Source organism: Aristolochia californica, unplaced genomic scaffold, assembly GCF_029961685.1.
Source record: "Aristolochia californica isolate CCGP_79_NKW_82.1479 unplaced genomic scaffold, dmAriCali1.0.hap1 SCAF_9, whole genome shotgun sequence".
NCBI lineage: Eukaryota > Viridiplantae > Streptophyta > Magnoliopsida > Piperales > Aristolochiaceae > Aristolochia > Aristolochia californica.
Window position 1 is genome coordinate 31,105,841 of NW_027182290.1, and position 27,849 is coordinate 31,133,689.

Here is a 27,849-nt window from a genome sequence, read left to right on the forward strand (position 1 = left end):
CCCGTTTGGTTTTTTAAAAGTGATTTCCATTCTCTGAATGTGCAGAACACTTCACTTTTCTCTTTCAAAAAATAGACCCAAACCTTCCTTGAAAAATCATCAATGAAAGTAAGCATGTAACAAGAATCATTACCTCTGGATGGCTCACGAGAAGGTCCCCAAAGATCCGAATGAATGTAGTCCAATGTTCCCTTGGTCAAATGAATGGCCGTGGAGAAGCTCAACCTCTTATGTTTGCCAAAAACACAATATTCACAAAACTCCAAGTTACCCTTGTATTGGCCACACAACAAGCCTCTCTTACTCAAAATGGTCATTCCTCTCTCACTCATATGCCACAACCTTCTAGCATCCGCATCCGAGATAGTACCCGAACGTACAATGGCGGTCGAACCCGTGACCGTGGAACCTTGTAGGAAATAAAGAGTTCCAATCCGCTTTGCCTTCATGATTGTGAGAGCACCTTTAGAAACTCTAAGAACTCCACCTTCACTTTGGAATTTGCAACCCTTTTCCTCAAGAGACCCCAAAGAAATCAATTTTTTTCATCAAATCGGTTATATGCCTCACACCCGTCAATCTTCGGACTTTTCCATCATGGAACCTAATTGTCACCGAACCAACTCCAGTAACCTTACACACATTGTTGTTCCCCATAAGTACCTTACCATCCATAGACTCATAAGTCTCAAACCAATCTCTATAAGGAGTCATGTGCTGTGAAGCACCCGTATCCATAACCCAACAATGTTTGTCATCAACATTGGTATCTACTACACAAAGAGTATCAATCGTGTCACACTCGGCCACATTTGCCTCCGAAGAAGAACCTTTGGTATCCGCCTTTTGTTTGTTTTTAAGCTTGAAACAATCGGCCTTAATGTGTCCCTTCTTCTTACAATAATTACACGTCAAATCCTTGTGTTTAGACTTGGAACGGGTCCTTGTGTCCTTGGAGTATCGATCCCTTGGCCTACCTCGATCCACAACCAAACCAACACCTTGGCTCCCTTTCTCAACAATGGTCATGTCACTGTCAATGTGCATCTTGGCTTGTAAATTGCTCTTGACATCTTCAAGAGAAATCTTGTCTCGACTATAGATCAACATGTCTCTAAAAGCTTTATGAGATGTGGGTAATGAGCACAATAACAAAACGGCTTGATCTTCATCCTCTACCTTAGCATCAATTTTATCTAAATCATTCAAAATAGATGCAAACTCTGAAATATGATCGGAAATTGATGTACCTTCAACCATGCGAAGGGTGTAGAGGCGCAACTTCAATCGCAACCGATTAGTGAGTGACTTCTTCATGTAGATGTCCTCCAATTTTTCCCACAAGCCCTTAGCGGTTTTCTCCGATAGGACCTCTTGCAGTGACAAATTGCTCAAACACAATTGGATAATGGAGAGTGCCTTATCATCCATTTCTCTCCACTTCTTATCCGATACCGCATCAAACATCTTATCTCGGCCCAAAATGGCCTCCTTGACACCTTGACTTGACAAAATAGCAGCCATCCGCACTTGCCACAGTGCAAAACTCATCTTCCCATCATACTTCTCAATATCAAATTTACCCGACATATCCATTCAAATTTTCCAACATCCAATCCACAGAACACAACATAACCAAACAAAAAAAAATTCTAATTTCAGTATAAAATTAGAATTACCTCAATGTCCCGAGAGCAGTGCTCACGGCACAAGGCTGCGCTCTTCTCCCCCAAATGGACAAATGCCTTACGCTGATTAAATGTCTCCCAAAATCGGGATTTCAGCGCCACGAAAACTTAGTTTCGGCGCCCTGCGTTCGGTAAGATCCGAAATGTACCTGCGGCGACGACAACGACAACCTCGACGATAGTTCTGGCCATAGCGACGGTGAGGAGTCCCACGGATCTAGGATACAGCAACAACGAGAGTCCCTTGGACTCTCTCTTCTCTGATAAATGGCTGAAAAACAGAGAAGCGTCAGGAAAAACAAAGCTCCGACGCAAACTCCGATCGGGATTCTCAGGCCGGCTCTCAAATGGGACGACAAGCGAAAACGAAAACGAGATTTGATTAACCTCGCTCTGATACCAGTTTGTTAGGATTTTGGGTTGAAAATCTGGATCGAGAGGAAGACGACAGGGAAGAGAGAAGACGATAGGGACGACACTCTAATTCCCGATTTTCTTTATTTTAATATATTATTCCCTAACTTAGGGTACATAAGAGAAATAGATAAAATTACATGGGCCCACTGGGCCCCACACCATAATTTGGTTAAACATAACAATAGGCCATGGCTAATGAGGCCAACCTTGTCTTTTAGCAATTAAAATTATGAGTGTGGCAAAGTCTTGGTAAGGATATCAGCAAGTTGGTCTGTAGAAACAACACGAGCAACAAGACCGGATTAAACTTGATAATGGATGAAGTGATAATCAACTGTTACATGTTTCATTCTAGAGTGAAACACGGGATTGGAGCTTAACCGAGTGGCACTAATATTATCACAATAGATAACAGGAGAAGACTGAAGAGTCACACTAAGTTCAGTAAGTAGATAGCACACCCACCGAAGTTCAACAACAGTAGCAGCAACTGATTGATACTCAGCCTCAGTAGAAGAACGAGAAACAATGTGTTGCTTCTTTAAACGCCAAGAAATGAGATTACACCCTAAATAAATAAGGTAGACATTAGTGGAAGAGTAATCATTTTTATTTCCAACCTAATTGGCATTTGAGAACCCATGTAGAGATATAAGAGACTTATAATGTAGAAGAAACATTTTATCCAATGTGCCATATAAAAACAATAAAATTCTTTTATCAAGTACCAATTACTCATTAGTCGGTTGATGCATAAACTAGGACATCTTATTGACATCAAAGGAAATGCCAACTACTTTACGAAACTGAGATAGATCAAAAAGAGGAGAGCCTGAGGTCATGGTGAGTGATGAAGAGTTCATCGGCAATGGGGTGAGAATAGGGTTAGCATCTTCCATATGAGTCTTTTTGAGTAAGTCTTGGATGTATTTGCATTGAGAGAGTAATATGTCATTATGATGTAGAACAACTTGAACTCCAAGGAAGTAAGAAAGAGAGCCAAAATCTTCAGAAAGAAACATTGAGTGTAACAATCAACAAATTGAGAAATAAGGTCATCACTATTACTACTACTAATAATAATATCATCGACATACACCAGTAAAAATAGATCATTCTTGCTAGTATTGAGAGTAAATAAGGAAGTATTAGAGTGAGAATTTTTTAAACATGAACCCACAAAAAATCGACACAGTTCATGATACCAAGTGCATGGAGCCTGTTTGAGACCATAAATACTTTATGAAGTTTAAGACATAAGTTGGATGATCTGAATCAACAAAACCCAGAGTTTGTGCCATGTAAACTTTTTCTGAGAGTTGGCCTTGAAGAGAAGGTATTGTTGATATCGAGTTGACGAAGAGACCAATCATTGCTAACTGCAATACTAAGTTCAAGTCTCACAGTAGTGGACTTAACAACTGGGATAAATGTCTCATGGTAATCCATATCTGGTTGTTGATGAAATATGTTGGCCACAAGATGAGCTTTTAATCTATCAATAGATCCATTAAAGTGCGTTTTGATTTGAAAAATCCACTTACAACCAACAAGATTAGTAATACCATTAGGACGAACTAGCTCCCACGTCCCATTACGAGTAAGAGCATCATATTCTTTAGACAGAGCTCGATGTCAGTTATGATCTTTGAGGGCTTGAGTCATGGAAGTAGGTTCAAGATTGGGTTTAGATGGTAGGTGGATGTGAAAGTTGAGTTTTTAATTGGTTTACGGATATTGTTTTTGGCCCAAGTGGTCATGCGATGTTGGGTGGTAGATTGTGTTTCGATGGATGAATGGGTAGCATTTGGTGATGGTTAGACGGGTTGTGGTTGTTGTTCATTTTCTATTTGATGTGTTGGTGTCTTAGAACTTTGTGAATTTTCATCAGAAGAAGGCATGTCTTGAGGGGGCCCTTGAGGTGAAGTGTTAGAAGTCAGTTGTGGTGACAAAGTTGATGAAATAATAAGCACAGGGATAATCCAAATATCTATGGTGGAGGAGGTGGGACGATGTAGGTGATTATTAGGGGAGTTGTACGGGAAGACTGACTCTAAAAACTTAATATGACGAGAAAAAAATATATTTGAAGTAGATAGTAAGAAACACAAGTAAGCACTTTGAGATAATGAGTATCCAAAAATTACCCATGGTTTAGACCTTTGATCAAGTTTGCGAGATGTATATAGACGAAACCAAGGATAACATAAATAACCAAAAATTCCTAGTTTAGAATAATTTGGCATTTTTTGAAAAATTAATTCATAGGGAGATGATAGGTTGAGTGTAGTGGTTTGCATCTTATTTGTTAAATAGATAGCAGTGGCAAATGCATTGGATCAAAAGGTAATTGGAAGGAAGGCATGAGAAAAGTAAGGTGAGGTTAGTTTCATACAAAATGGAGTGATTAGGTGAGAGATCCCATTTAAAGAAAGATAATTTTTTAGGCTCATATATTCTCCCCCATTGTCTGTATTGATAATTTTTCTTTTGAAGTAATTTTCCACAATCGATCTTGAGCCCAAAAATTTTAACCAACTTTGAGCCCCAGCTTGAGCCAGGTTCAAGCTCCAACTTACATTTAAACTACAAAAAATTTACAAGAATAAATGAAGAGAATATTGTGATGACCTTGGTACCATTGAGCTGCAAGATATCACAGAGGAGTCTAAGACTTTGTAATGAAGCATACTAATGTAAATGACCACCGTAATAAACCTAAAAGAAAGAACAAACACCTCCATCAATAGTGTTTATTTCATTACCAAACAACAACATTAGATGTTGAGTGGCCCAAAGGGGTTGAACGATCAATCGTCTTTGAGGTTTGAGGTAAATAATAACAACTATCAACCAACTAAAGAGGAATTGACGAGAGCAATTAGAGTAAAGAGTATTTTCGTAAAAAAATCTATGCTAACGAGTCGGCTCACAAGCTAAGAAGCCGAGTTTGGAAAATCTCAAGCTTAGCATGTTAGACTTAATGAGCCTTATTTTATGTTATACTGCTTCTTAGTTCTCATGGCACTTTGTTTTTATTTCTTCGAAGTGGTGAATTAACATAAAACCCACTCAAGTTAGGCCCCAGAATTTTGTTGGACCGTGCTTAAGTTTCGATACATTCTTCTCAGTTTGATTTGACATTGCAAATCTTGTAAGAATTCATTTGCAAATCTATCAAATAAGTTACATTAATAATGGGTACTACTTTGTCAAACACGTCTACTTATAGTTCTGCTTCAAATCATTGAACAAAGTGACTTAAATTATAAGACAAAAATGAGTTGAATTATGCATTTTAAGCTTGTAATTAGAAGAAATATACAACTCTAAGTCTCACAAATAATTGACCCATTATTTTCCTTGGAACAAATCAACGATGCATGAGGGCGAATCATATGTTGGCCAGAAACTTGCACAATTGACCTTCGCTATCCGAGCTGCTGGATAATATATCCAATCAGTCAGGGCGACGATTGACTTCCTATTTTGTCGCCAGTACTTGCATTTGAATGTAGAGGGGGGCCTCAACTCCAGCTCCGCCTACTGCAGAAATTCCGAATTACAGATAGCCTGGTCTCAGTTTGATTCCTAAGGGGAAACAAGTGAGAGATAATGCGAAGTGGGAACGCAACACCAAACGTGGAAAAATGGCGTTGGCAGAATATTATTGAAGTTGAATACAGCTGCTCTGCTCCTTTTAACTATAGTTATAGTATTTTCTGATGTGCAACTAGAGGACGGTGGCTTTCTATATAAAGGGCTTTCTGCTGCCTATGCAAACCGTGAACTAGCTTCTTGATTTCCCATCAAAACGGAAGCAGAGGTAGGGAGGTTCAGAGATGCGCAGACAGGGCCAGCTGCGGCTTTGGGCCCGCCTAGCATTTGCAGTGGCACTATGCCTGATTGCCACCGCCAAGGCAGACACTGAGAAGCATTCTTATTACTACACTTCTCCTCCTCCACCTTATCTCTACAAGTCTCCACCACCGCCGTCCCCGTCTCCTCCACCACCTTATCTCTACAAGTCTCCACCACCGCCGTCCCCTTCTCCTCCACCACCATACAATTACAAGTCTCCACCTCCTCCGTCGCTTTCCCCACCATTGCAATATCACTATAAATCCCCACCTCCACCATCACCATCTCCTCCACCGCCATACCATTACAAGTCCCCTCCTCCACCGTCACCATCTCCTCCACCGCCATACCATTACAAGTCTCCACCTCCTCCATCTCCTTCTCCACCATCACCATATCACTATAAGTCTCCACCTCCGCCGTCACCATCTCCTCCACCACCATACCATTACAAGTCTCCACCTCCTCCTTCTCCTTCTCCTCCACAGCCATACCACTATAAGTCCCCACCTCCACCGTCACCATCTCCTCCACCACCATACCACTATAAGTCCCCACCTCCACCGTCACCATCACCTCCACCACCATACCATTGCAAGTCTCCACCTCCTCCTTCTCCTTCAACTCTACCACCTTACCGTTACAAGTCTCCACCTCCTCCTCCTCCTTCTCCACCACCACCATATCACTATAAGTCACCTCCTCCACCATCTCCTCCTCCACCACCACCATATCACTATAAGTCACCTCCTCCACCGTCACCATCTCCTCCACCACCATACCATTACAAGTCACCTCCACCTCCAGCGAAGTCACCTCCTCCACCATATCATTACAAATCTCCACCCCCTCCGTCTCCATCTCCACCACCCCCATACCACTACAGCTCACCTCCTCCACCTGTTAAATCTTCACCTCCACCATCTCACTACAAATCTCCTCCACCACCAACTAAGTCTCCTCCTCCTCCTTACCACTACAGCTCACCTCCTCCTCCTTCACCCTCTCCAACTCCTCCATACCATTACAAGTCACCTCCCCCACCAGCGAAGTCCCCCCCTCCTCCTTACCACTATAACTCACCTCCTCCTCCATCACCATCTCCACCACCTCCATATCACTACAAGTCACCCCCTCCACCAGCAAAGTCCCCACCTCCTCCTTACCACTATAAATCACCTCCTCCTCCATCATCATCTCCACCTCCTCCATATCATTACAAATCGCCGCCTCCACCAGCCAAGTCCCCACCTCCTCCTTACCACTACAAGTCACCTCCTCCTCCATCACCATCTCCACCTCCACCGTATCACTACAAATCACCTCCTCCACCAGCTAAGTCCCCACCTCCTCCTTATCACTACAAATCACCACCACCACCAGCCAAATCTCCTCCTCCCCCATACCATTACCAATCACCACCTCCACCAGCTAAGTCACCTCCTCCTCCTTACCACTACAAGTCACCTCCTCCGCCAGCTATGTCTCCTCCTCCTCCCTACCACTATAAGTTTCCTCCTCCGCCAGCCAAGTCCCCCCCTCCTCCCTATCAATATAAATCATCTCCTCCACCTGCTAAGTCTCCTCCTCCGGTTTATTACTACAAGTCACCGCCCCCTCCATCACCGTCACCACCAATACACTACTACTATAACTCTCCCCCACCTCCCAAGGGCTACTAAGGCCAATCAACGTATTATTAGCTCTGTTTGGTTTGTGTAAGCATTCTTTACTTAATGCCCAAGGATGCGAAGGTCAATTTGTAATGTAGGCTTTTGTTAACAGTTATTTTGCTAAATTCTTTTTCTCTTGCAGGAACTATAAGATAGCGAGAATAAAGAGAATTCTGAGTCGTTGGAGTTTGTCTTCAAACCTGATGCATCTGCTCAAAAGCGAGCATCAGACACGAGAAGAGTTGAAGCTGGGAGACGTACTCGTCAGCAATACATTCTTACATGCATGGCAAGCACGTCGGTCCAGCCGTTTATTTCCATTTTGTCTGTACGAAATGTAGTTTAATATGAGACTAGAAAATCCTTACGTTTGTGAAATAAATGGGGTAAGAAACCCTATCCGGTTAATTTGTGAGTACATGTATTGCAGTTGAGAAGGAGACATTAAATGGCAAAGAGTTCGTGAATTTAATTACTCTCTGAGTTGCTTCCTTTTTGTTGAGTTTCATAATAGAGACATACACGATACAGTAGGTAAAGTCTGGAAGTGATGATCCAACCCTAAGCTCATTCTTTTCTTGACCCTAAGACTACAACCGTACACCTTGTTTTCTTTTCGCCTACTTCATTACAGACACTTGTATTTCCGATGGCCTTTTGTGTCGGCAGAAGGAGAAGATCAAGAAACATGGTATATGACAGCTCAACGCTTAACTGCAATCGCAAATTACCACGGCTTTGGAGACGGCAAAGCTGACGACGCACAGGCCACAGAAGTACAAAAAACTTCTTCGTCAAAAAACTTTTTTTTTTTTATTTCATATATTGTATAGATTGGATGTTCAATCGAATCCCACCCTAATCGTACATTTGAAGAGATTATAATTTCTAGTGGAGCAAAGATCAAATGCGATGGAACAAATTTTAAAACATAAAGGCCCTCTATTAGTTAAAACAATCCTGGATTATCGAAACTGAACCCAGTGAAAGAATTGCATATACCACTTTAAATTGATTATCGAAACATGCTTATCACAGAGCTTACACCAATAATGTAAGAGATTTCAACTTGTGCTGATAAGGCTCAATACATTAGTTAATAGAAAACAGCCAACTTGCGTAAGTTGTCAAATTTGGTTCAGACCCTTTTTCTATTCTCTAAAACATGCCTGCACGTCTTTTTCGATCAGTTTGCAAGTGCTTGTAACAAAGAAACCTAGAGAGGAAATTATTTTTAGAGATTTACACTATTAAACTTATTTACTAATCATTCGTGACAGAATGAATTATGTTACTCATATTTGATCATTTGCTTCACAAAACTGAAATTAATTGGATGGTGCAAATATAGCTAACTTGGTTTAAAGGGTCTTGACAATCAGATGGTTGAGTATCTCTCCCTCTCTTCATAGTCTAGGGTTGAGGAGAGGGCCTCCTTCTCATAGTGTAGGGTGGAGTCCCCATCTCTATGTTTTCATTGTGGATGACAAGAGTGGGCCTCCTCCTCCCTTCTTCTTGTAAAGAAAAGGAAGGATAGACCCCCTCTCCCATGTTTCCCTTTCCTCCTCTCCCTTTATCCCGCGTGTTTAATTAGACCTAATGTTTTCTTTAGCTATATTAATTTGAAAATTTAGAAGAAGGAAAATACTCAATCATTTTAATTGGCTTTTAAATTAGGCCAAAGAGAAGGAAAGGTTGCGGGAAAGACATAGGCTCCTTCCCTTCATATAGGACAAGATGGGTATGGACAAAACTTCCCTTGTTAGCCTATGAGTTTTAACTATGTTAGTCTCCGTACATAATTATGATGATAATTAAAATGAGTAACTTAAAAGTGTGTTACTAAAAAGTGTGTTACTAATGGTTTCATAGCTTGGATAGTGTCACATGGTTCGCATAAGAGCCTGTTTGGTGCCTTATAGTTGTTCCCTGTGCCTAAAGGATTCATAGCTGATAAGAACTAATAAAATGCCAATAAAACACCATTTGATGATGACCCACTTGTCCAAAACATGGGGATATCCCACTGCTTCTGAGTATTATCTCCATGATACCTTCATATTTATCTTGAGAGTGAGGTTCAGAAGATATTGGTCATCCAACCTATTTGCAATGCCACTTCGACAACACTGACTGACAATTCCAACTTCTGTTTCACAGATTATTTTCAAATTCTTAAAACCTGGACGGCCATCTGTCATGGGACATAAAAGGATTTGCAGCTTCACCTCTGTTTTGTTGTATATTCTTCCAAGGATAGTGAGAAGTTCATGTGGAAATTGTTCAATAAAGAGGGGGCTCTCTCTCATGTGGATTCCAAGAGTGATGCATCAATTAACAAGGCAAGTATTGAATCCATGAATATCTAATGGTTCACTTCCATCCCCAAATTTGGATGAGAAATCAAGGATGTCGCATCCATCTAGACTCTTACCTTCCAAGACTTTCTTGTTCAAAAAATTCCGTTGGCATTTGGGTTTGGGGTTGAATTGGATTTCATTATTGCTAATGTTGAATAGAACTCTACTAGTCATCTCTCCTGCTTTTCAAGTATGTCTCTGTATGCAAGCGACAGTGTAAGTCCTTTTCCCTACTGAAAAGAGAAAGGGAGATAGGTGGGATGGAGTTCCCCCTCGTAGCCTCTCTATTGCTGAACTTGAAGGCTTCTTTTTTACTCTTTCTCTTTCGTTCTTTTTGTCAGCATGAGAGGGGTTCTGTTTTTCTTTTTCTTTTTTAATTTTTTGGGCTCATAGAACTTTCTCACATCGACTGGGAATGTAGGTAAGTGTGGCAAGAAAGATTCAACATATGGTAGGCTTCTCTAACGATTACCACCAAGCTTGAGTTTGGTCCAAGATTGGTTCAATTTTCAACTTAACACAAATACCCAACTTTGACCAACTACGTGTATAGTCGAAGATGCCATGTAAGCAGTCAGCACACTAATTCCCAAGGACCATACACAAATCAACACCCACATATTGTTTTGAAGACTTGGAGAGAACTGAGAATGCGCACCTCACATACATTGCAAATGACTATTATGACAAGAAAACTCAGTATTTGTCTTGGCACTGAAAGAGAATTAATCCAGTTGCCTTTTCCGTAGAGCAGACTTGAAGTCCCCGGGAAGACCTCTAAACTCAAACCAAATATCATCATTTAGATCATTACAGCAGAAAATTTCAACGGCGGCCAACAACGACAAGGAGGTCGTTCCTTTCACACCACAGAGACTGCTGCTATTCCAAGCCTAATTAAACATGATTAAAGGGTTTACCCACCCTGAGACTAAAATAAGATATTGGGTCGGTAAACTAGTTCTCAGATATTGGGTTGGTAAAATGGTTCTTTTTCTACCTAGGGTCTTGTTATAAAAGGGTAATCAACTGCAAAACAAGTCAGGAACACACACAGTTAAGGGACCCGTTGCTTCTGATTCAAATTCTAGTAATCAGAAGGAGACTTCAGAGTTTGGACTAGGCTGCGGTGGACATGAGGACGCCCTGTATTCTCTTTGTGGTGGGGATATTATGCTTGATCTCCACTGATGAGGCTGCAGTGAGGCCTTACGGCTTCGACAAGTCTCACCCCTACAACTCACTACCTGCTCCCAGTGTGGCACTGCCACCACCTCTCGCTTGGCCAACTCTGTCCTACCCATTCAAGCAACCATCACCACCAACCCCATCAGGAACTCGACACGGCTTGAACTTCCCCCCGCTGCCTGAATTCCGCAAGCCTCCACCTTCACCACCACTCGGTCATCATCAGAGCAAGCCCCAAAAGCCTCCATCTCCATCTCTTCCTCGTCCATTCCCTTATAACTTTCCACCAGCGTCACCGTCTCAGACTCCGGTATACCACAACAAATGGCCAGCGCTACCATTCCCATTCCCTTACATGAAACCACCACCCGCTCCAAACTCATATGAGCACACATCGCAGCCACCACTTTTTGCCCCTCCATATAAGCATCCCCATCCAGTTCAATCTGCTCCTCTACGGCATACCTATCATCAATCTCCAGCTCCACCTGCTCCAGTACTGTTGCTTTCTCCACAGAGGAGTGAAGCTTTTCCACCACTTCCATTTTCTTTCGAGTCCCCGGTCTCACCACCCTTACCTACGCAATCTCTTTCCCCACTGTCCCATTTATCGCCCTTGTCATCTTACGAGGCTCTTTCCCCAACAGTGTGACCGCCATTCTTACATTCATGGCACACTTGCTATGTAATGCAAGCCAAATAAAGGAGGGCAAACATGCCCAGTGAAGCAGTTTCTTTCCATCTTGTCTGTGAGAAACTTGGTTTAAATACGATTTAGAGACCAGAATATGTTTTTGATTTTTGTTTCCACTGTTGTTTGGTATTAATTATGTATTTCAGTTGAGAAGTATAAGGAAAAACATTTGTGAATCGTAACATCTCTTGTGTTCCTTCTCATATGTACTGGGAGAAATTAAAGCTGATCGACAGCTAAAGAACCAAATGCGTTGTCAACGCGTAGATGGTATTTTTATGGTTGTTCATACGTTCGCATCCGAATCGGAGAAATTATAATCTCTGATGGACCAAAGATCACGCATGGTCGCACAAAACTTTGATCACGAGTGACATTAAGATCCACGATTTTTTTAAAACAATCCATTTTCTGATCTTTTTACACAAAACTGCTCTTGTCCCTTGTCTGAGATTGCTACACTGATCTTGTTAGAAACGAAGAAGCCTGGCGAGAATTTTTTTATAGAGAATCCTAAATGAGGACAGTATGCCTTCCCCTCAATATATGGAGAAGAGAGGGGAAGCTCTCCTTCCTCTTTCTTCATCTTCTGCCTCTTTGCACTAGAAAAGAGAGATTTAAACCTGGCCCTCACAGTGGAAAATTCATGTTTACAACAGGCCCAATGTTGGAAAACGATGATTACTCTTTTGCTCTGTCTCGTTCTCTATCGTCTCTACATCATTCTGGAATTCACACACAAAAAAAGAAGAAGAAGAACGACTGTTTATAACTCTTTCTGTATTCTTTTCTTTCTTCTTCTTATTGTTTTACATGACTTGCAGGGTATTTATATATATCAAAGGTAAATAATCACCGCATAAGCCTCTGTTTCATGACAAATACAATGCCACACACGTTGCTGTTTATCTTGCTTATTCTCCAAGCTTCTTGCCAGCACAACGAGGCTTACCTACTTAAGTTGCCAGCTCATCTCTTAAGTTACCTACTTAAGTTCCCCCCTCCCGGTTTAAACTTGATCTTATGACTCCAAGTAGATTCTTTAATCTTGTGAAGTCTTTGTTTCCTTTTATGTTTTCTTCATAGGTTTGTAATATTCCTTTGAGATGCTTGAACGTCATTTCTTCCAAGTATTTAGTTTCTTCAATCATCAGGACGATGTGCGGAGTATCTTTTCTATACATCTTCTAACTTTTCACTATTTCTTTTCAATTGATTAGAGACAACTGCTAGTCTGAAATAGACTCAGGTGCTTTTATATGTGAGGATTCAAATTCACCTCTTAATGTTTGGAAACAGACCTTCTTCACCTTCTCGACTCCTTTGTAAAAGGTTTGCAACTTCTTTTACGCTTCTCTGAAGGAGGTTGCACTCGAAATCTTTTTAAAGTCATCATCATCTAATGCTTGATAGATAGGGCAGAGAGTTTTCTTGACTCTTTTTCTTGAATCCTTTAAAGTTGTCTTTTGATCTTGTGTAAGAGCATCTCCTCTTTCCGGCTCGCTAAAGTCTTTTTCAATGATATCCCAGACATTGTGTGCTCCAAGAAGGGCCTTCATCTTGATACTTCAGTTGTCATAATTATTGTTGTTGAGTGTCGGAACTTCAAAGGATGACACACTATTTGCCATATTTTCAATATAGAAAACTTTTATACCTTATCGAATCAAATCTCTCGATGAGATGAATCCAATGCCGCCAAAATCACCTCGATCGGACGTTGGACAAGCCGCTACGAGCCACCAAAATGTTGTTGAGTCAACTCACTGAGTTGAGCCAAACTAGTCGAGTTGGAACCAGGTCAAGTGAGAACTGGACAAGTCTGACGGCATGGGATTCCATTCTTTTTAATGAATCCAGATCCGTGAACCGGTCGGATTCAAAAACAAAAATGATTCGGGAACCACAGGAAGCCGGTCCGAGAGACCATCTTCTTCTTTCTGTCGAAGAAATAGAGATATGTCGTCTTCTCTGTTTTGGAATTCTACAACCATAAAACTTCTGCTAAAAATTCTCCACCGAAATCGTCGTTCGACCTTGCTCTGATACCAATGTTGGAAAACGATGATCACTCTTTTGCTCTATCTCGTTCTCTATCGTCTCTGCATCATTCTGGAATTTCGTACACAGAAACATAAGAAGAAGAAGAACTGTTTATAACTCTTTTTGTATTCTTTTCTTTCTTCTTCTTATCGTTTTACATGGCTTACAGGATATTTATAGATATCAAGGGTGAATAATCACCACATATGCCTCTGTTTCATGGTAATTCATTGCCACACACTTTGTTTATCTTGTTTCTTCTCCAAGCTGCTTGCCAACACAACGAGCTTACCGACTTAAGTTGCCAACTCATCTCTTCATTACAAAGCTTTATTTGTACTTGGATCATGGATCAAGTTTATGATCCAACATCCAAGTCCTTCACAGTGGATTTGGGAGGCGATGCAAACGGGAAAAAAATGGAGTAGGTACTAGGCATCGTCATACCTATTCTATTTAGTTTACACCAATTCAATCACCCGTTAACCCAAAACGTATGAAGAATCATCTAAAATTAAAATATTCCTAAAATTAAGTAAATTTAATAAAGAATACAAAAAACATGTGGTAATTAGAGAGAAGGGGATAAAGAGCTCTTCTCCCTCCCCGACAAGAAAGTATTTCTTTCTAATATGAGATTAGGTCAATAAAAGGTCTTCAAGCTGACATTCCAAGCCTTCTTTCTCTTACCCAGGTCTTCGTTTCTCTTAGCCTAACTTAATTAACTAAGACTAGAAGGTTTACCCGCATGGAGACCAAAATTAGATATTGGGTTGGTAAGAAGGTACTTTTTCTACCGATGTCTTTCCATTATAAGGGTAATCAACTGCAACATAACTAAGAAACTCTCATCCAAGAACTCATCCATGAACCCATTGCTTTTGATTCAAATTCAAATACTAAGGCGGAGATTTTGGAGTTAGGACTAAGTTGAGGCAGACATGATGATGCCCCGTGTATTAAGTTGTGGAGCCCCTCTCGGTCTACAATATATTAACTGTTGTTTCATTAAGGACAATTTGGAAATTTTACTCTTGTATCCGATTACCCTAGTTTTCTCTTTATAATTGAGGAGGCGCGGCTATTAGGGTTTTTTATCATCATCCGAGGTGCATTAGTTGCGGCTTAGAGAGGTTAAAGAAAAATAACACCTATAAGTGTGTGCGATCTCTCTTGTAAATTATTTCATCTTTATAGTGAATAACAGGATGTAGTCTCACCTTGAGGCAAACTAGTATAAATCTTGTTGTGTTTTTTGTACTAGTTTTTCTTTTCTTCTGCAATTATTATTATTGTTATCGCTAGTTTGGAATTAGGGTGTCTAATTCCTAACACCGTGGTCTCATAGTGTTGGCGAAATTATGCTTGATAGCAGTTGATAGGGCTACCGCGACACCTTATGACTTCGATGAGTTTCACCCCTTTAAGTCACTACTTGCTCCCAATGTCTCACTGCCTCCTCCTTTCACTTGGCCACACCCATTTAACCCACCATCTCCACCAACCTTATCATGAACTCGAAATGGCTTCAGCTTCCACCCGCTGCCTGAATTCAACAAGCCACCACCTTCACCACCACTGGGTCATCATCAGAGCAAGCCCAAACAGCCGCCAACTTCATCTCTTCCTCATCCATTCCCTTACAACTTTCCACCAGTGTCACCGTCTCAGCCTCCGGTATACCACAACAAATGGCCAGCGCTACCATTCCCATTGCCCTGCCTGAAATCACCACCAGCTCCAAACTCATATAAGCACACATTACAGCCACCAGTGTTTGCCCCTCCACATAAGCATCCCCATCCAGCTCAATCTGCTCCTCCACCACAGACCTACCAACTCTCTCCTGCTCCACCTCAGCTTTTCCCACAGAGTAGTGAAGCTTTTCCACCACATACATATGATTTTGAGACCTCACCACCCTTATCAGCGCCTATATTTGATCTTAAATCTCTCTCTCCACTGTCCCCTTTATCGCCCTAATCTTACGAAGCTTTTTCCCCAGCAGAGTGATCGCCATTCTTAAATGCATGACACATGCTAAGTTGGGGAAACTTGTTCCAGTCTAGAAATTCCTTTCTTTGTTAGTCTGTGAGAAACCTATTTTAGTTTAAGACTGATTAAGTTTGTGAAATATCAGGAGCAACAAATCCCTATCATGTAATTTTGCTTATTTTTTGTTTACCAATAATGTATTTTAGTTTCGACATATTTATATGAAAATGCTAGTAAGTTGATTCATGGAAGTGAGTTGAAACTCCTAATACACTAGTCAAACTTACGCTTATAAGTATATATAACAATCAACCAGTCTTCTGTCCTGACGTCCACGATGACCACTTTATATTGCTTCCGTTTAAGAATGGTCTTTTTTTTCACCACAGAGATGATTCTCGCTCTGACACCGGGTAATTCTTTTAATTGGTCATCCCTCACCTTTGGGATAATTCTCGACTGCGTGTTTCATAGATTACAAAAGAAAAGATAAAGAAACAGTCTAAGACCGTTCGAAGCTTCACTGCAATGGCCGATGAGCACAAGTGGGAGACGTCAAAGCTGATCCACTACAGCACTAACAATTTCGTTTATACCTGGTTTTGACCGTGCACCCGATTTTTAGTTTTCACATTGCAGAAATCCACAAATGCTAGATGACGCTTGGGCAATCTGTGAGCATCTGAAGGGTCAAACCCGATCACTTGGCAAGATCACAATACCAAGCAATCTTAAACACTCATAGCTTTCCACTTCCCAGTCTTGCCGTAAGACGCTCGCCAAGACTTGAATACCTCGAAAGACCTCCAAACCGAAACCAGACGTCAACATTTAAATTATTACTGCTGAAATTTTCTGTGGCAGCCTACCCAAGGAGGTCGTTCCATTCACAACAATCCTCAGACACTGTTGCCATTGAATGCCTCCTTTCTCTCACCCAGGTCTTCGTTTCTCTCGGCCTGACTTGATTAAACAAGACTTAAATGGCTTACCCAGAGACTGCAATCAGATATCGGGTCGGTAAACTGATCTCAGATATTGGGTTGGTACAAAGGTCTTTTTTCTACCTAAGAATTCGCTATAAAAAAAGGTAATCAACTCAAATACGCGTCAGAAACATTCACAGTTCAGGCATCCAAGCACTTGTCGATTCTAATTTAAATCAAAAGACTCAGAAGGGGACTTGCAGATGTGCTCACTTTGTGGTGGCAGTGTTATGTTTGATCACCGCCGAAGGCGCTATTAGAGACTGAACTGAACCACGATTTTGTATTGATTTAGAGTGGTATTTATATGCAATTTTACAATAGAAATCACCTGAATAGAAGGGTGATTCAAAAGAGTAGAGGAGTCCTATTCTTATGGACCACTCAATTGACTAGTATTTTGTTCTTTATGCCATGTCAAGATAGGTCACAATTAGAGAGGTTAATCTTACCTTTTAGCAGTTAAAAGTGGCAATGTCTTGGTAAAGAGATCAACAAGTTGGTCAGTAGAAACAACAAGAAGTAGACCAAATTGAACTTGATCACGGATGAAGTGATAATCAACTGCTACATGTTTCATTCTATAGTAAAACACGGGATTGGAGCTTAACTGAGTTACACCAATATTATTACAATAGACAATAGTACAAAACTACAAAGTCACACCAAGTTCAGTAATTAGATAGTACACCCACCGAAATTCAACAACAGTAGCAGCAACTGATCAATACTCAGCCTCAGTAGAGAAACAATGTATTGCTTCTTTGAAATCTAGGAAATGAGATTACACTCTAGATAGATAAGGTAGGCATTAGTGGAAGAGTAATTATTTTTATTTCCAACCTAATCGGCAATCCAAAACCCATGATATAGGAGACTTACAATGTAGAAGAAGCATTTTATCCAATGTACCACATAAATATCGTAAAATTCTTTTAACAAGTACCCAATGCTCGTTAATCGGTTGATGCATAAACTGGGACATCTTATTGACATCAAAAGAAATGTCAACTACTTCATGAAACTAAGATGGATAAAAAAGAGGAGAGCCTGAGGTCATGGTAAGTGATGAAGAGTTTGTCAACAATGGGGTGACAATAGGGTCAGTATCTTTCATGAGTTCTTTTGAGTAAGTCTTGGATATATTTGCGTTGAGAGAGTAATATGTCATTGTGATGTGGAACAACTTGAACTCCAAGGAAGTAAGAAAGTGAGCCAAAATTTTTCAGAAAGAAACATTGAGGGTGACAATCAACAAATTGAGAAATAAGGTCATCACTATTACTACTAATAATAATATCATTGATATACACCAGTAAAAATAGAACATGTTTGTCAGTGTTGAGAGTAAATAAGGAAGTATCAGAGTGAGAATTTTTTAAACGTGAACCCACAAAAAATTGACATAGTTCATAATACCAAGCCCATGGAGTCTATTTGAGATCATAAATAGCTTTATGCAGTTTAAGACATAAGTTGGATGATTTGAATCAACAAATCCTGGAAGTTGTGCCATGTAATCTTTTTTCGAGAACCAACCTTGAAGAAAGGCATTATTAATATCGAGTTGATGAAGGGACCAACCATAGCTAACTACAATACTAAGTTCAAGTCTCACGGTAGTGAACTTAACAACCGGGTTAAATGTCTCATGGTAATCCACATCTGGTCGTTGATAAATCCATTTGCCACAAGACGAGATTTGAATTTGTCAATAGACCCATTAAAGTGCATTTTCATTCGAAAAATCCACTTGCAACCAACAAGATTAGTAATACCATAAGGACAAACTAGCTCCCATGTCCCATTATGTGTAAGAGCATCATATTCTTTAGACAGAGCTCGATGCCAATTATGATCTTTGAGGGCTTGAGTCATGGAAGCAAGTTCAAGATCGGGTTGGGATGGTATGTGGGTGTGAAGGTTGAGTTTTTTAATTGGTTTACAGATATTATTTTTGGCCTAAGTGGGCATGCGATGTTGGGTGAGTTGTTGGGTGGTAGATTGTGTTTCGATAGATGGATGAGTAGCATTTGGTGATGGTTAGACGGGTTGTGGTTGCTGCTCATTTTCTATTTGTTGTGCTGGTGTCTTAGAGGTTTGTAAATTTTCATTAGAAGGAGGCACGTCTTGATGGCTCCCTTGAGGTGGAGTGTTAGAAGTCAGTTGTGGTGACGTAGTTGATGAAATAATAAGCATAAGGAGAATCCAAGTATCTATGGTTGTGGAGGTGGGATGAGGTAGGTGATTATTAAGGTAGTTGTATGGGAAGACCGACTCTACAAACTTGACATGATGAGAAACAAATATATTTGAAGTAGATAGTTCAAAACACAAGTAAGCACTTTGAGATAACGAGTATCGAAAAAATATGCATGGTTTAGACCTTTGATAAATTTTGCGAGATGTATATGGACAAAACCAAGGATAACATAAATAACCAAAAATATTTAGTTAAGAATAATTTGGCATTTTTTGGAAAATTAATTCATAGGGAGATGATAGATTGAGTTTAGTGGTTTGCATCCTATTTCTTAAATAGACAATAATGGCAAATGCATGGGATCAAAAGGTAATTGGAAGGAAGTCATGAGAAAGTAAGGTGAGGCTAGTTTCAAACAATATGACGATGTCATCTTTCTGAGTAGCCATTGTGTTTAGGTGTATGGGATGGAGTGATTAGGTGAGAGATCCCATTTAAAGAAAGATAATTTTTAGGCCCATATATTCTCCCCCATTGTCTGTAGAGTGTGATAATTTTTATTTTGAAGTAATTTTCCACAATCGATTTTGAGCCCAAAATTTTTAACCAACTTTGAGCCCCAACTCAAGCCAGGTTCAAGCTCCAACCTACATTTAAAACTACAAAAAAATTAGAAAAATAAATAAAGAGAATATTGTGATGACCTTGGTACCATTGAACTGCAAGGTATCACAGAGTCCAAGACTTGGTAATGGAGCATACTAATGTAAATGACCACCTTAATAAACCTAAAATAAAGAACAAACACTTCAATCAATAGTGTTTTTCCATTAGCAAACAACAACATTAGATGTTGAGGGGTCCAAAGGGGATGAATGATCAATCGTCTTTGAGGTTTGAGGTAAATAATTGCAACTATTAACCAACTAAAGAGGGAATTGACGAGAGCAATTAGAGTAAAGGGTATTTTCATAAAAAAAAATCTATGTTAACGAGTTGACTCACAAGCTAACAAGCCAAGTTTGGAAAATCTCGAGCTTAGCATGTTATACTTAATGAGCCTTATTTCATGTTTGAGTTCGAGCCAAGCTCAAGTAAAAATTGAACTGAGTCGAGCTTTTTTTTAGCCAAACTCGAACGGTTTTCTAGTTGGTTTAGCTTGGTGTCGCCCCTACCTATCAATGTCAGCATGACAATTGAACGAAGGAGTACTGTTTCTCAGTTCTCATGGCACTTTGTTTCTATTTCTACGAAGTGGTGAATTAACATAAAACCCACTCAAGCTAGGCTCTATAATGTTTTGGACCGTGCTTAAGTTCCGAAACATTCTTCTCAGTTTGATTTGATATTGCAATTCTTGTAAGAATTCGTTTTCAAAGCTATCAAATAAGTTAAATTAATAATGGGTACTACTTTGTCAAATGATTGAACAAAGTGACTTTAAGTAAATGAAGTTTTATTGGGTATTTTATAAAAATTAATGTATACTCCATTTCAGCCCATATAAAGAGGTTTCCTTCTTCTCTTATACTCAGGATATGTCCCCAAGATTATTTTCCCTAGAAAAAATCAATATAAACAAATCATGTAATGCATGAGGTTATCTCATTGCTGGAAACCTAGGAGATGAACTAGAGCAATCTAATCATTTGTAATAATGCTTAACAAGCCCCAAATTCTATATCTGACCCTTTCAAAATGTACAAATTACATGACAAAATGAGTTGAGTTATGCATTTTAAGCATGTAATTGGAAAAAATATACAACTCTAAGTCTCACAAATAATTGACCCATTATTTTCCTTGAAACAAATCAACGATGCATAATAGCGTATCATATCCTTTTTTTCATTTTATAAAAAGAGAGAATTTTGTACCGACTATAAAAAAAGGGAATTTTACCAAAATACCAGTTTGAAACAACTGATTTATGAAAACAACGTAGATCTCAACTTATTTGCAAAACTACCGAACTTCGATCGGTCCACTGTATATGTGGACAGTCAAAGGCGACACGTAAGCTTTGACTGCTTACCCATCGCCCCGTCATCAGAGCGATATTGTAGATGAACACAAAGGTTGCCACGTCATTATTATTGACATATTATCTACCATGCCATTACATGATAAAATTTTGAATAAATTTAAAAAAAATTAAAAAATCAAATACACTTTTTATTACCTTTCATATTTAAAATAAAAAATAAAAAATTATTAAATTTTAATAAACAATTAAAAAAATAACTCTTACTTATTTAACCCCATTTAATATCAATTAAAATATTTATTAATTAAAAAAATTATCGTTACACTTTTTATTACTTTATATTTTTAAAAATAAAATAAAATAAGTAAAATAATTAGATTTAAAATATTTATAAAGAAAAAAAGTCTTACTCTTAAGTCTTACCATCATATTATCGATTTAAAATATTTATAAATTTAAAAAATATGCAAAAACTTATTTTAGAGTTTAAAAATACAATTTATTTGTATACTTTTTATCACCTTATTTAAAAAATAATAATATTTAAAATTTTAAATATTTATAAATATAAAAAATCTAGCTCTTAAAAATTTATCATGGATTTAAAATATTTATAAATTTAAAAAATCTTACTCTTAAGTTTTACCCATATATTATCGATTTAAAATATTTATAAACTAAAAAAATATACAAAAAAATTATTTTAAAGTTTAAAAATACAATTTATTTGTATAATTTTATCACCTTATTTAAAAATTAATAATATTTAGAAATTTAAAATATTTATAAATAGAAAAAATCTAACTCTTACCCATTTACTATGGATTTAAAATATTTTAAAATAAAAAATATACAAAGACTATATTTTAGAGTTTAAAAATACAATTAATTTGTATACTTTTATGACCTTATTTACTAAATAATAAATTATTAAAAAATACATTAGTTAATTAAAAATCTTACAACACCTTTTATTATTAATTTAAAATATTTATTAACTAAAAAAGTATGAATATTGAAAAATATGATAGAAACATTGAAGCAAAAAATGTTAAATTGTGGTCAAGGTACAAGAGAAATTAAATGTTATACAATGATGTCAAAGAGATCGTTAATGGGAGCCATGGCGTCCCAACATATTTGACATGGCTTCAAAGACTGAAATTACATTTCTTGAACCAAGTTATAGCACACCCAGTTTTTCTAACAACCTTCATAGAGGATGAACCAAATAGACTCAAACTGTAAAGCAAACCCAACATAAAATTTATTTAGCAAGATAAAATTATGCATTCAACAAGTTTAAAAGTTATCTCAAGTCTCAACAGCCAAAGGTACACCTAGCTCATTCATCATCATAATGCTCCTTTTCCTCATCATCAAAGTTATCCTTCTGCCAAGTAGTTTCATCAATAAGAGAAAAATTAAAATCTCCCTGTAACTCTCATATGATATCATTGCATGACTCCGTGCATAATCTACAAAGCCATTCTGGTTTGTCTCCGAATCTATCCACCCATTACCAATCTGCACACAGTTTTCAATCTTTTTTTCTTAATTTGAAAGCTCTAAATATGATCAATGGAAAGTCGTATGTTAATAAATAATTTTACATCAAAATATCAAAGAATATTAAAATTCTCATTCCACTCTTTCGTCTGATTATAACAAAGGGCCTTGCCTGAAATTTCTTCATTTAGATAAACGTCTCGGTCTTTGTCGAAACAACTTTTCCTTCTTTGTTCTGAAAAAGGAAAAGCACATTGACGCATGAAAGTGAGGGACCATGAAACTAGCATGACTTCCATTACAAAAAAATTTAAAGAAGGAGAGAGAGTACTCACCTTTTATAGTGTTATCGCAATGAAACTCATCGGCTCTAGTTTTGATGTTTAGCCATTTTCTCGAGACAGTTTTCGTCCATGATGACTGAAAAGGATCAAATTCAAGGGAACATACTTATATTTCCTACCAAACAAACGAAGTTGTGGAGTTTCTGAAATTCATTAAACTAAAAACACAAAGACAATTACCTTCTGGTATCCACTTTGATTTGTTCTCATTTTTAACACTAAAAAATCACTAGCCAACATTTCCTGAAACAAGACAAACCTTAAAAGCATTAAGACCACATTTATTTACAAGCAAAATTAATTGAACCAATTCTATAGCAGATGACTAGTCCTAACAATGCAAAAACACACCTAAGTCCAAATTCACCGAACACCCCTGGTAGAGCCCCATATGACTTCACAGTCATTACAAACCATACCTCGTCAGTGATGGGAGTCGGGCTTCGTTGGCTAATGGACGCCCGTGCAGGCAACTCAGCCTAGTTTGAATTGGACCCAACCTACTCTTAATCAGATTCTCTACCCATCCTTAGGGACAGATGGAAACTCAATAAAACGTAGACAAAAAAAATACCATGTGGTGGTTATGTATAACACCCGAATCTCCTCACCACATGGCAAAATCATTTTATAACACTTCAAAATTATTCAACAACATTCTACAACATTTAAAAATTAATCGAACTAATTCTATAACAGATGACTAGTCCTAATAATGCAAAAACACACCTAAGTCCAAATTCACCGAACACCCCTAGTAGAGCCCCATATGACTTCGCAGTCACTACGAACCGTACCTCGTTAGTGATAGGGGTCGGGTTTCGTTGGCTAATGGACGTCCGTGTAAGCGAATCAACCTAGTTTGAACAGGACTCAACCCACTGTCCATTACCCAACCTACTATTAAATAGAATTTGTACCCATCTTAGTAACCAAGGTAAACATAATAAAACAAAAACAAAACAAAAAAACCCATGTGGTGGATATTTATAACACCCAAAGTTCCTCACCACATAGAATGATCATTCAATGACACTTCAAATTTATTTAACAACAACTAGCAACTAAAAATCCTGCAAATCTTATCTCAATAGAGTAAAATGCAACTTCATAAATCAGAAAAGTAAACGAAATTAACTAAAATTAAACTAGCAACTTCAGAAAATACAACAAATTATACAGAAAATACAATAAATTATACAGAAAATCCATAAACTAAAATTAAACTTTACAATAATTTTACTTTATTTGCAATTGACAGAAATTTCATTAATATAAAATCAGAAATTAAACAGTAAACCACAAAAAAAATACAGTAATTAAACACCTAAATTCAAATCAACATTATAATTAAACACAATAATTAGATTCAATTAACAAACACCCTAAAAAATCACCCTGCTAAATCGGCTTCTGAAATTCAAATTGGGGTTTGCAGGGTGAGTAGGGCTTCGGCTCTGAGAGAAGTGGCCGCGAAAGAGTGAAATAATAGGGTATTAAGAGAGGGGGCGCAGAGAGGAAATTATAGGGTTCGGTTTTGAGAGAGGGGGCGATGAAGAGATGAAATGATAGTTTTTGGTTTTGAGAGAGGGGGCAACGAAGAGATGAAATGATAAGTTTTCGGTTTTGAGAGAGGGGGCGACGAAGAGATGAAATGATAAGTTTTCGGTTTTGAGAAAGCGGTGGCGAGAGGATGAATAGAGGGGAACAAAGAAGAAGAATGAGAGTCTGGGTTGAGGCGAAGAGAGAGCGGTTGAGAGGGGGGCGTCGAGGTCGAGGTCGAGGTCGAGGCCGAGTCAGAGCAGCGGCAGCAGGGGAGCGACGAGAGGAGAGCAGGCGAGACGAGAGGCGAGGAGAAATATCGTGGAAGAGATTAGAATGAAAAACATATGTGAGGGTTGATGTGGCGGATGCTTACATGGCCCTCGATGACATGGCAAAAAGAAAGTAATATGTAATGACGTGGTAAGTTACTTGGCAGACGTATCAATAATAATGACATGTCAGCCTCTGTGTTCATCTACAGTATCGCTATGATGATGAGGCGACACGTAAGCAGTCAAAGTTTAGGTGTCACCTTTGACTGTCCACATATACAGTGAACCGGTCAAAGTTTGGTAGTTTTGTAAATAAGTTTAAATCTTCGTTGTTTTCATAAATAAGTTGTTTCAAACTGGTATTTCGGTAAAATTGATCAGTCAACACTGTATATAGAGGAAAAAAACAATGCAGGTACAGAAAAAGACAGCAGATAATAACGAGAGGAAAGAATGTAGGCCAGAAACTTGCACAATTGACCTTCGCTATCCGAGCTGCTCGATAATATATCCAATCAGTCAGGGCGACGATTGACTCCCTATTTTGTCGCCAGTACCTGAATTTGAATGTAGAGGGGGGCCTCAACTCCAGCTCCACCTACTACAGAAATTCCGAATTACAGATATCCTGGTCTCAGTTTGATTCCTAAGGGGAACGCAACACCAAACGTGAGAGATAATGCGAAGTGGGAACGCAACACCAAACGCGGAAATATTATTTTTGAAGTTGAATACAGCTGCTCTGCTCCTTTTAACTAAACTAGTTATAGTATTTTCTGATGTGCAACTATAGGACGGTGGCTTTCTATATAAAGGGCTTCTGCTGCCCATGCAAACCGTGAACTTGCTTCTTGGTTTCCCATCAAGGTGGGGAGGTTCAGAGATGCGCAGACAGGGGCAGCCGCGGCTTTGGGCCCGCCTAGCTTTCGCAGTGGCACTATGCCTGATAGCAATCGCCAAGGCAGACACTGATAAGCATTCTTATTACTACACTTCTCCTCCTCCGCCTTATCTCTACAAGTCCCCACCACCGCCGCCCCCTTCTCCTCCACCACCATACAATTACAAGTCTCCACCTCCTCCGTCTCCTTCTCCACCATTGCCATATCACTATAAATCCCCACCTCCGCCATCACCATCTCCTCCACCGCCATACCATTACAAGTCTCCACCTCCTCCTTCTCCTTCTCCACCGCCACCATACCACTATAAGTCCCCACCTCCACCATCACCATCTCCTCCACCACCATACCATTACAAGTCTCCACCACCTCCTCCTCCTTCTCCACCACCGCCATACCACTATAAGTCCCCACCTCCACCGTCACCATCTCCTCCACCACCATACCATTACAAGTCCCCACCTCCACCATCACCATCTCCTCCACCACCATACCATTACAAGTCCCCACCACCACCGTCCCCGTCTCCTCCACCACCGTACCATTACAAGTCTCCACCTCCTCCATCTCCTTCTCCTCTACCACCATATCACTATAAGTCACCTCCTCCGCCACCACCATATCACTACAAGTCACCCCCACCTCCAGCGAAGTCACCTCCTCCACCATATCATTACAAATCTCCACCTCCTCCGTCTCCATCTCCACCACCCCCATACCATTACAGCTCACCTCCTCCACCTGTTAAATCTTCACCTCCACCATATCACTACAAATCTCCTCCACCACCAACTAAGTCTCCTCCTCCTTACCACTACAGCTCACCTCCTCCTCCTTCACCCTCTCCACCTCCTCCATACCATTACAAGTCATCTCCCCCACCAGCGAAGTCCCCCCCTCCTCCTTACCACTATAACTCACCTCCTCCTCCATCACCATCTCCACCACCTCCATATCACTACAAGTCACCCCCTCCACCAGCAAAGTCCCCACCTCCTCCTTACCACTATAAATCACCTCCTCCTCCATCATCATCTCCACCTCCTCCATATCATTACAAATCGCCGTCTCCACCAGACAAGTCCCCACCTCCTCCTTACCACTACAAGTCACCTCCTCCTCCATCACCATCTCCACCTCCACCGTATCACTAAAAATCACCTCCTCCACCAGCTAAGTCCCCACCTCCTCCTTATCACTACAAATCACCACCACCACCAGCCAAATCTCCTCCTCCTCCATACCATTACCAATCACCACCTTCACCAGCTAAGTCACCTCCTCCTCCTTACCACTACAAGTCACTTCCTCCGCCAGCTAAGTCTCCTCCTCCTCCCTACCACTATAAGTCTCCTCCTCCACCAGCCAAGTCCCCCCCTCCTCCCTATCACTATAAATCACCTCCTCCACCTGCTAAGTCTCCTCCTCCGGTTTATTACTACAAGTCACCACCCCCTCCATCACCGTCACCACCAATACACTACTACTATAACTCTCCCCCACCTCCCAAGGGCTACTAAGGCCAATCAACGTATTCATAGCTCTGTTTGGTTTGTGTAAGCATTCTTTACTTAAAGCCCAATGATGCGAAGTTCAAATTGTAATTTACGCTTTTGTTAACAGTTATTTTGCTAAATTCTTTTTCTCTTGCAGCAACTATAAGATAGCGAGAATAAAGAGAATTCTGAGTCGTTGGAGTTTGTCTTCAAACCTGATGCATCTGCTCAAAAGCGAGCATCAGACACGAGAAGAGTTGAAGCTGGGAGACGTACTCGTCAGCAATACATTCTTACATGCATGGCAAGCACTCCGGTCCAGCCGTTTATTTCCATTTTGTCTGTACGAAACGTAGTTTAATATGAGACTAGAAAATCCTTACGTTTGCGAAATAAATGGGGTAAGAAACCCTATCCGGTTAATTTGTGAGTACATGTATTGCAGTTGAGAAGGAGACATTAAATGGGAAGAGTTTGTGAATTTAATTTCTCTTTGAGTTGCTTCCTTTTTGTTGAGTTTCATAATAGAGACATACACGATACAGTAGGTAAAGTCTGGAAGTGATGAAATGCAAGATACGTAGGCTAAACCTTTAAACTTATCCCATATTGATTAATATGATCCAACCCTAAGCTCATTCCCTTGTTGACCCTAAGACTACAACCGTAAACCTTGTTTTCTTTTC

General features: G+C 39.5%; 1 protein-coding gene and 1 pseudogene across 1 annotated transcript; both read left to right on the top strand.

The window, feature by feature from the left end:
• Positions 1-5,947: 5,947 nt before the first annotated feature.
• LOC137940769 (extensin-2-like) lies at positions 5,948-7,927 on the top strand. Its single transcript, XM_068785896.1, has 2 exons — positions 5,948-7,684; positions 7,782-7,927. Exon 1 carries the CDS (start codon positions 5,948-5,950, stop codon positions 7,646-7,648), a length of 1,701 nt encoding a protein of 566 aa, XP_068641997.1. The 3' UTR covers positions 7,649-7,684; positions 7,782-7,927.
• A 17,721-nt stretch (positions 7,928-25,648) lies between these two features.
• Positions 25,649-27,464, top strand: LOC137940770 (extensin-2-like; annotated as a pseudogene).
• Positions 27,465-27,849: the final 385 nt, after the last annotated feature.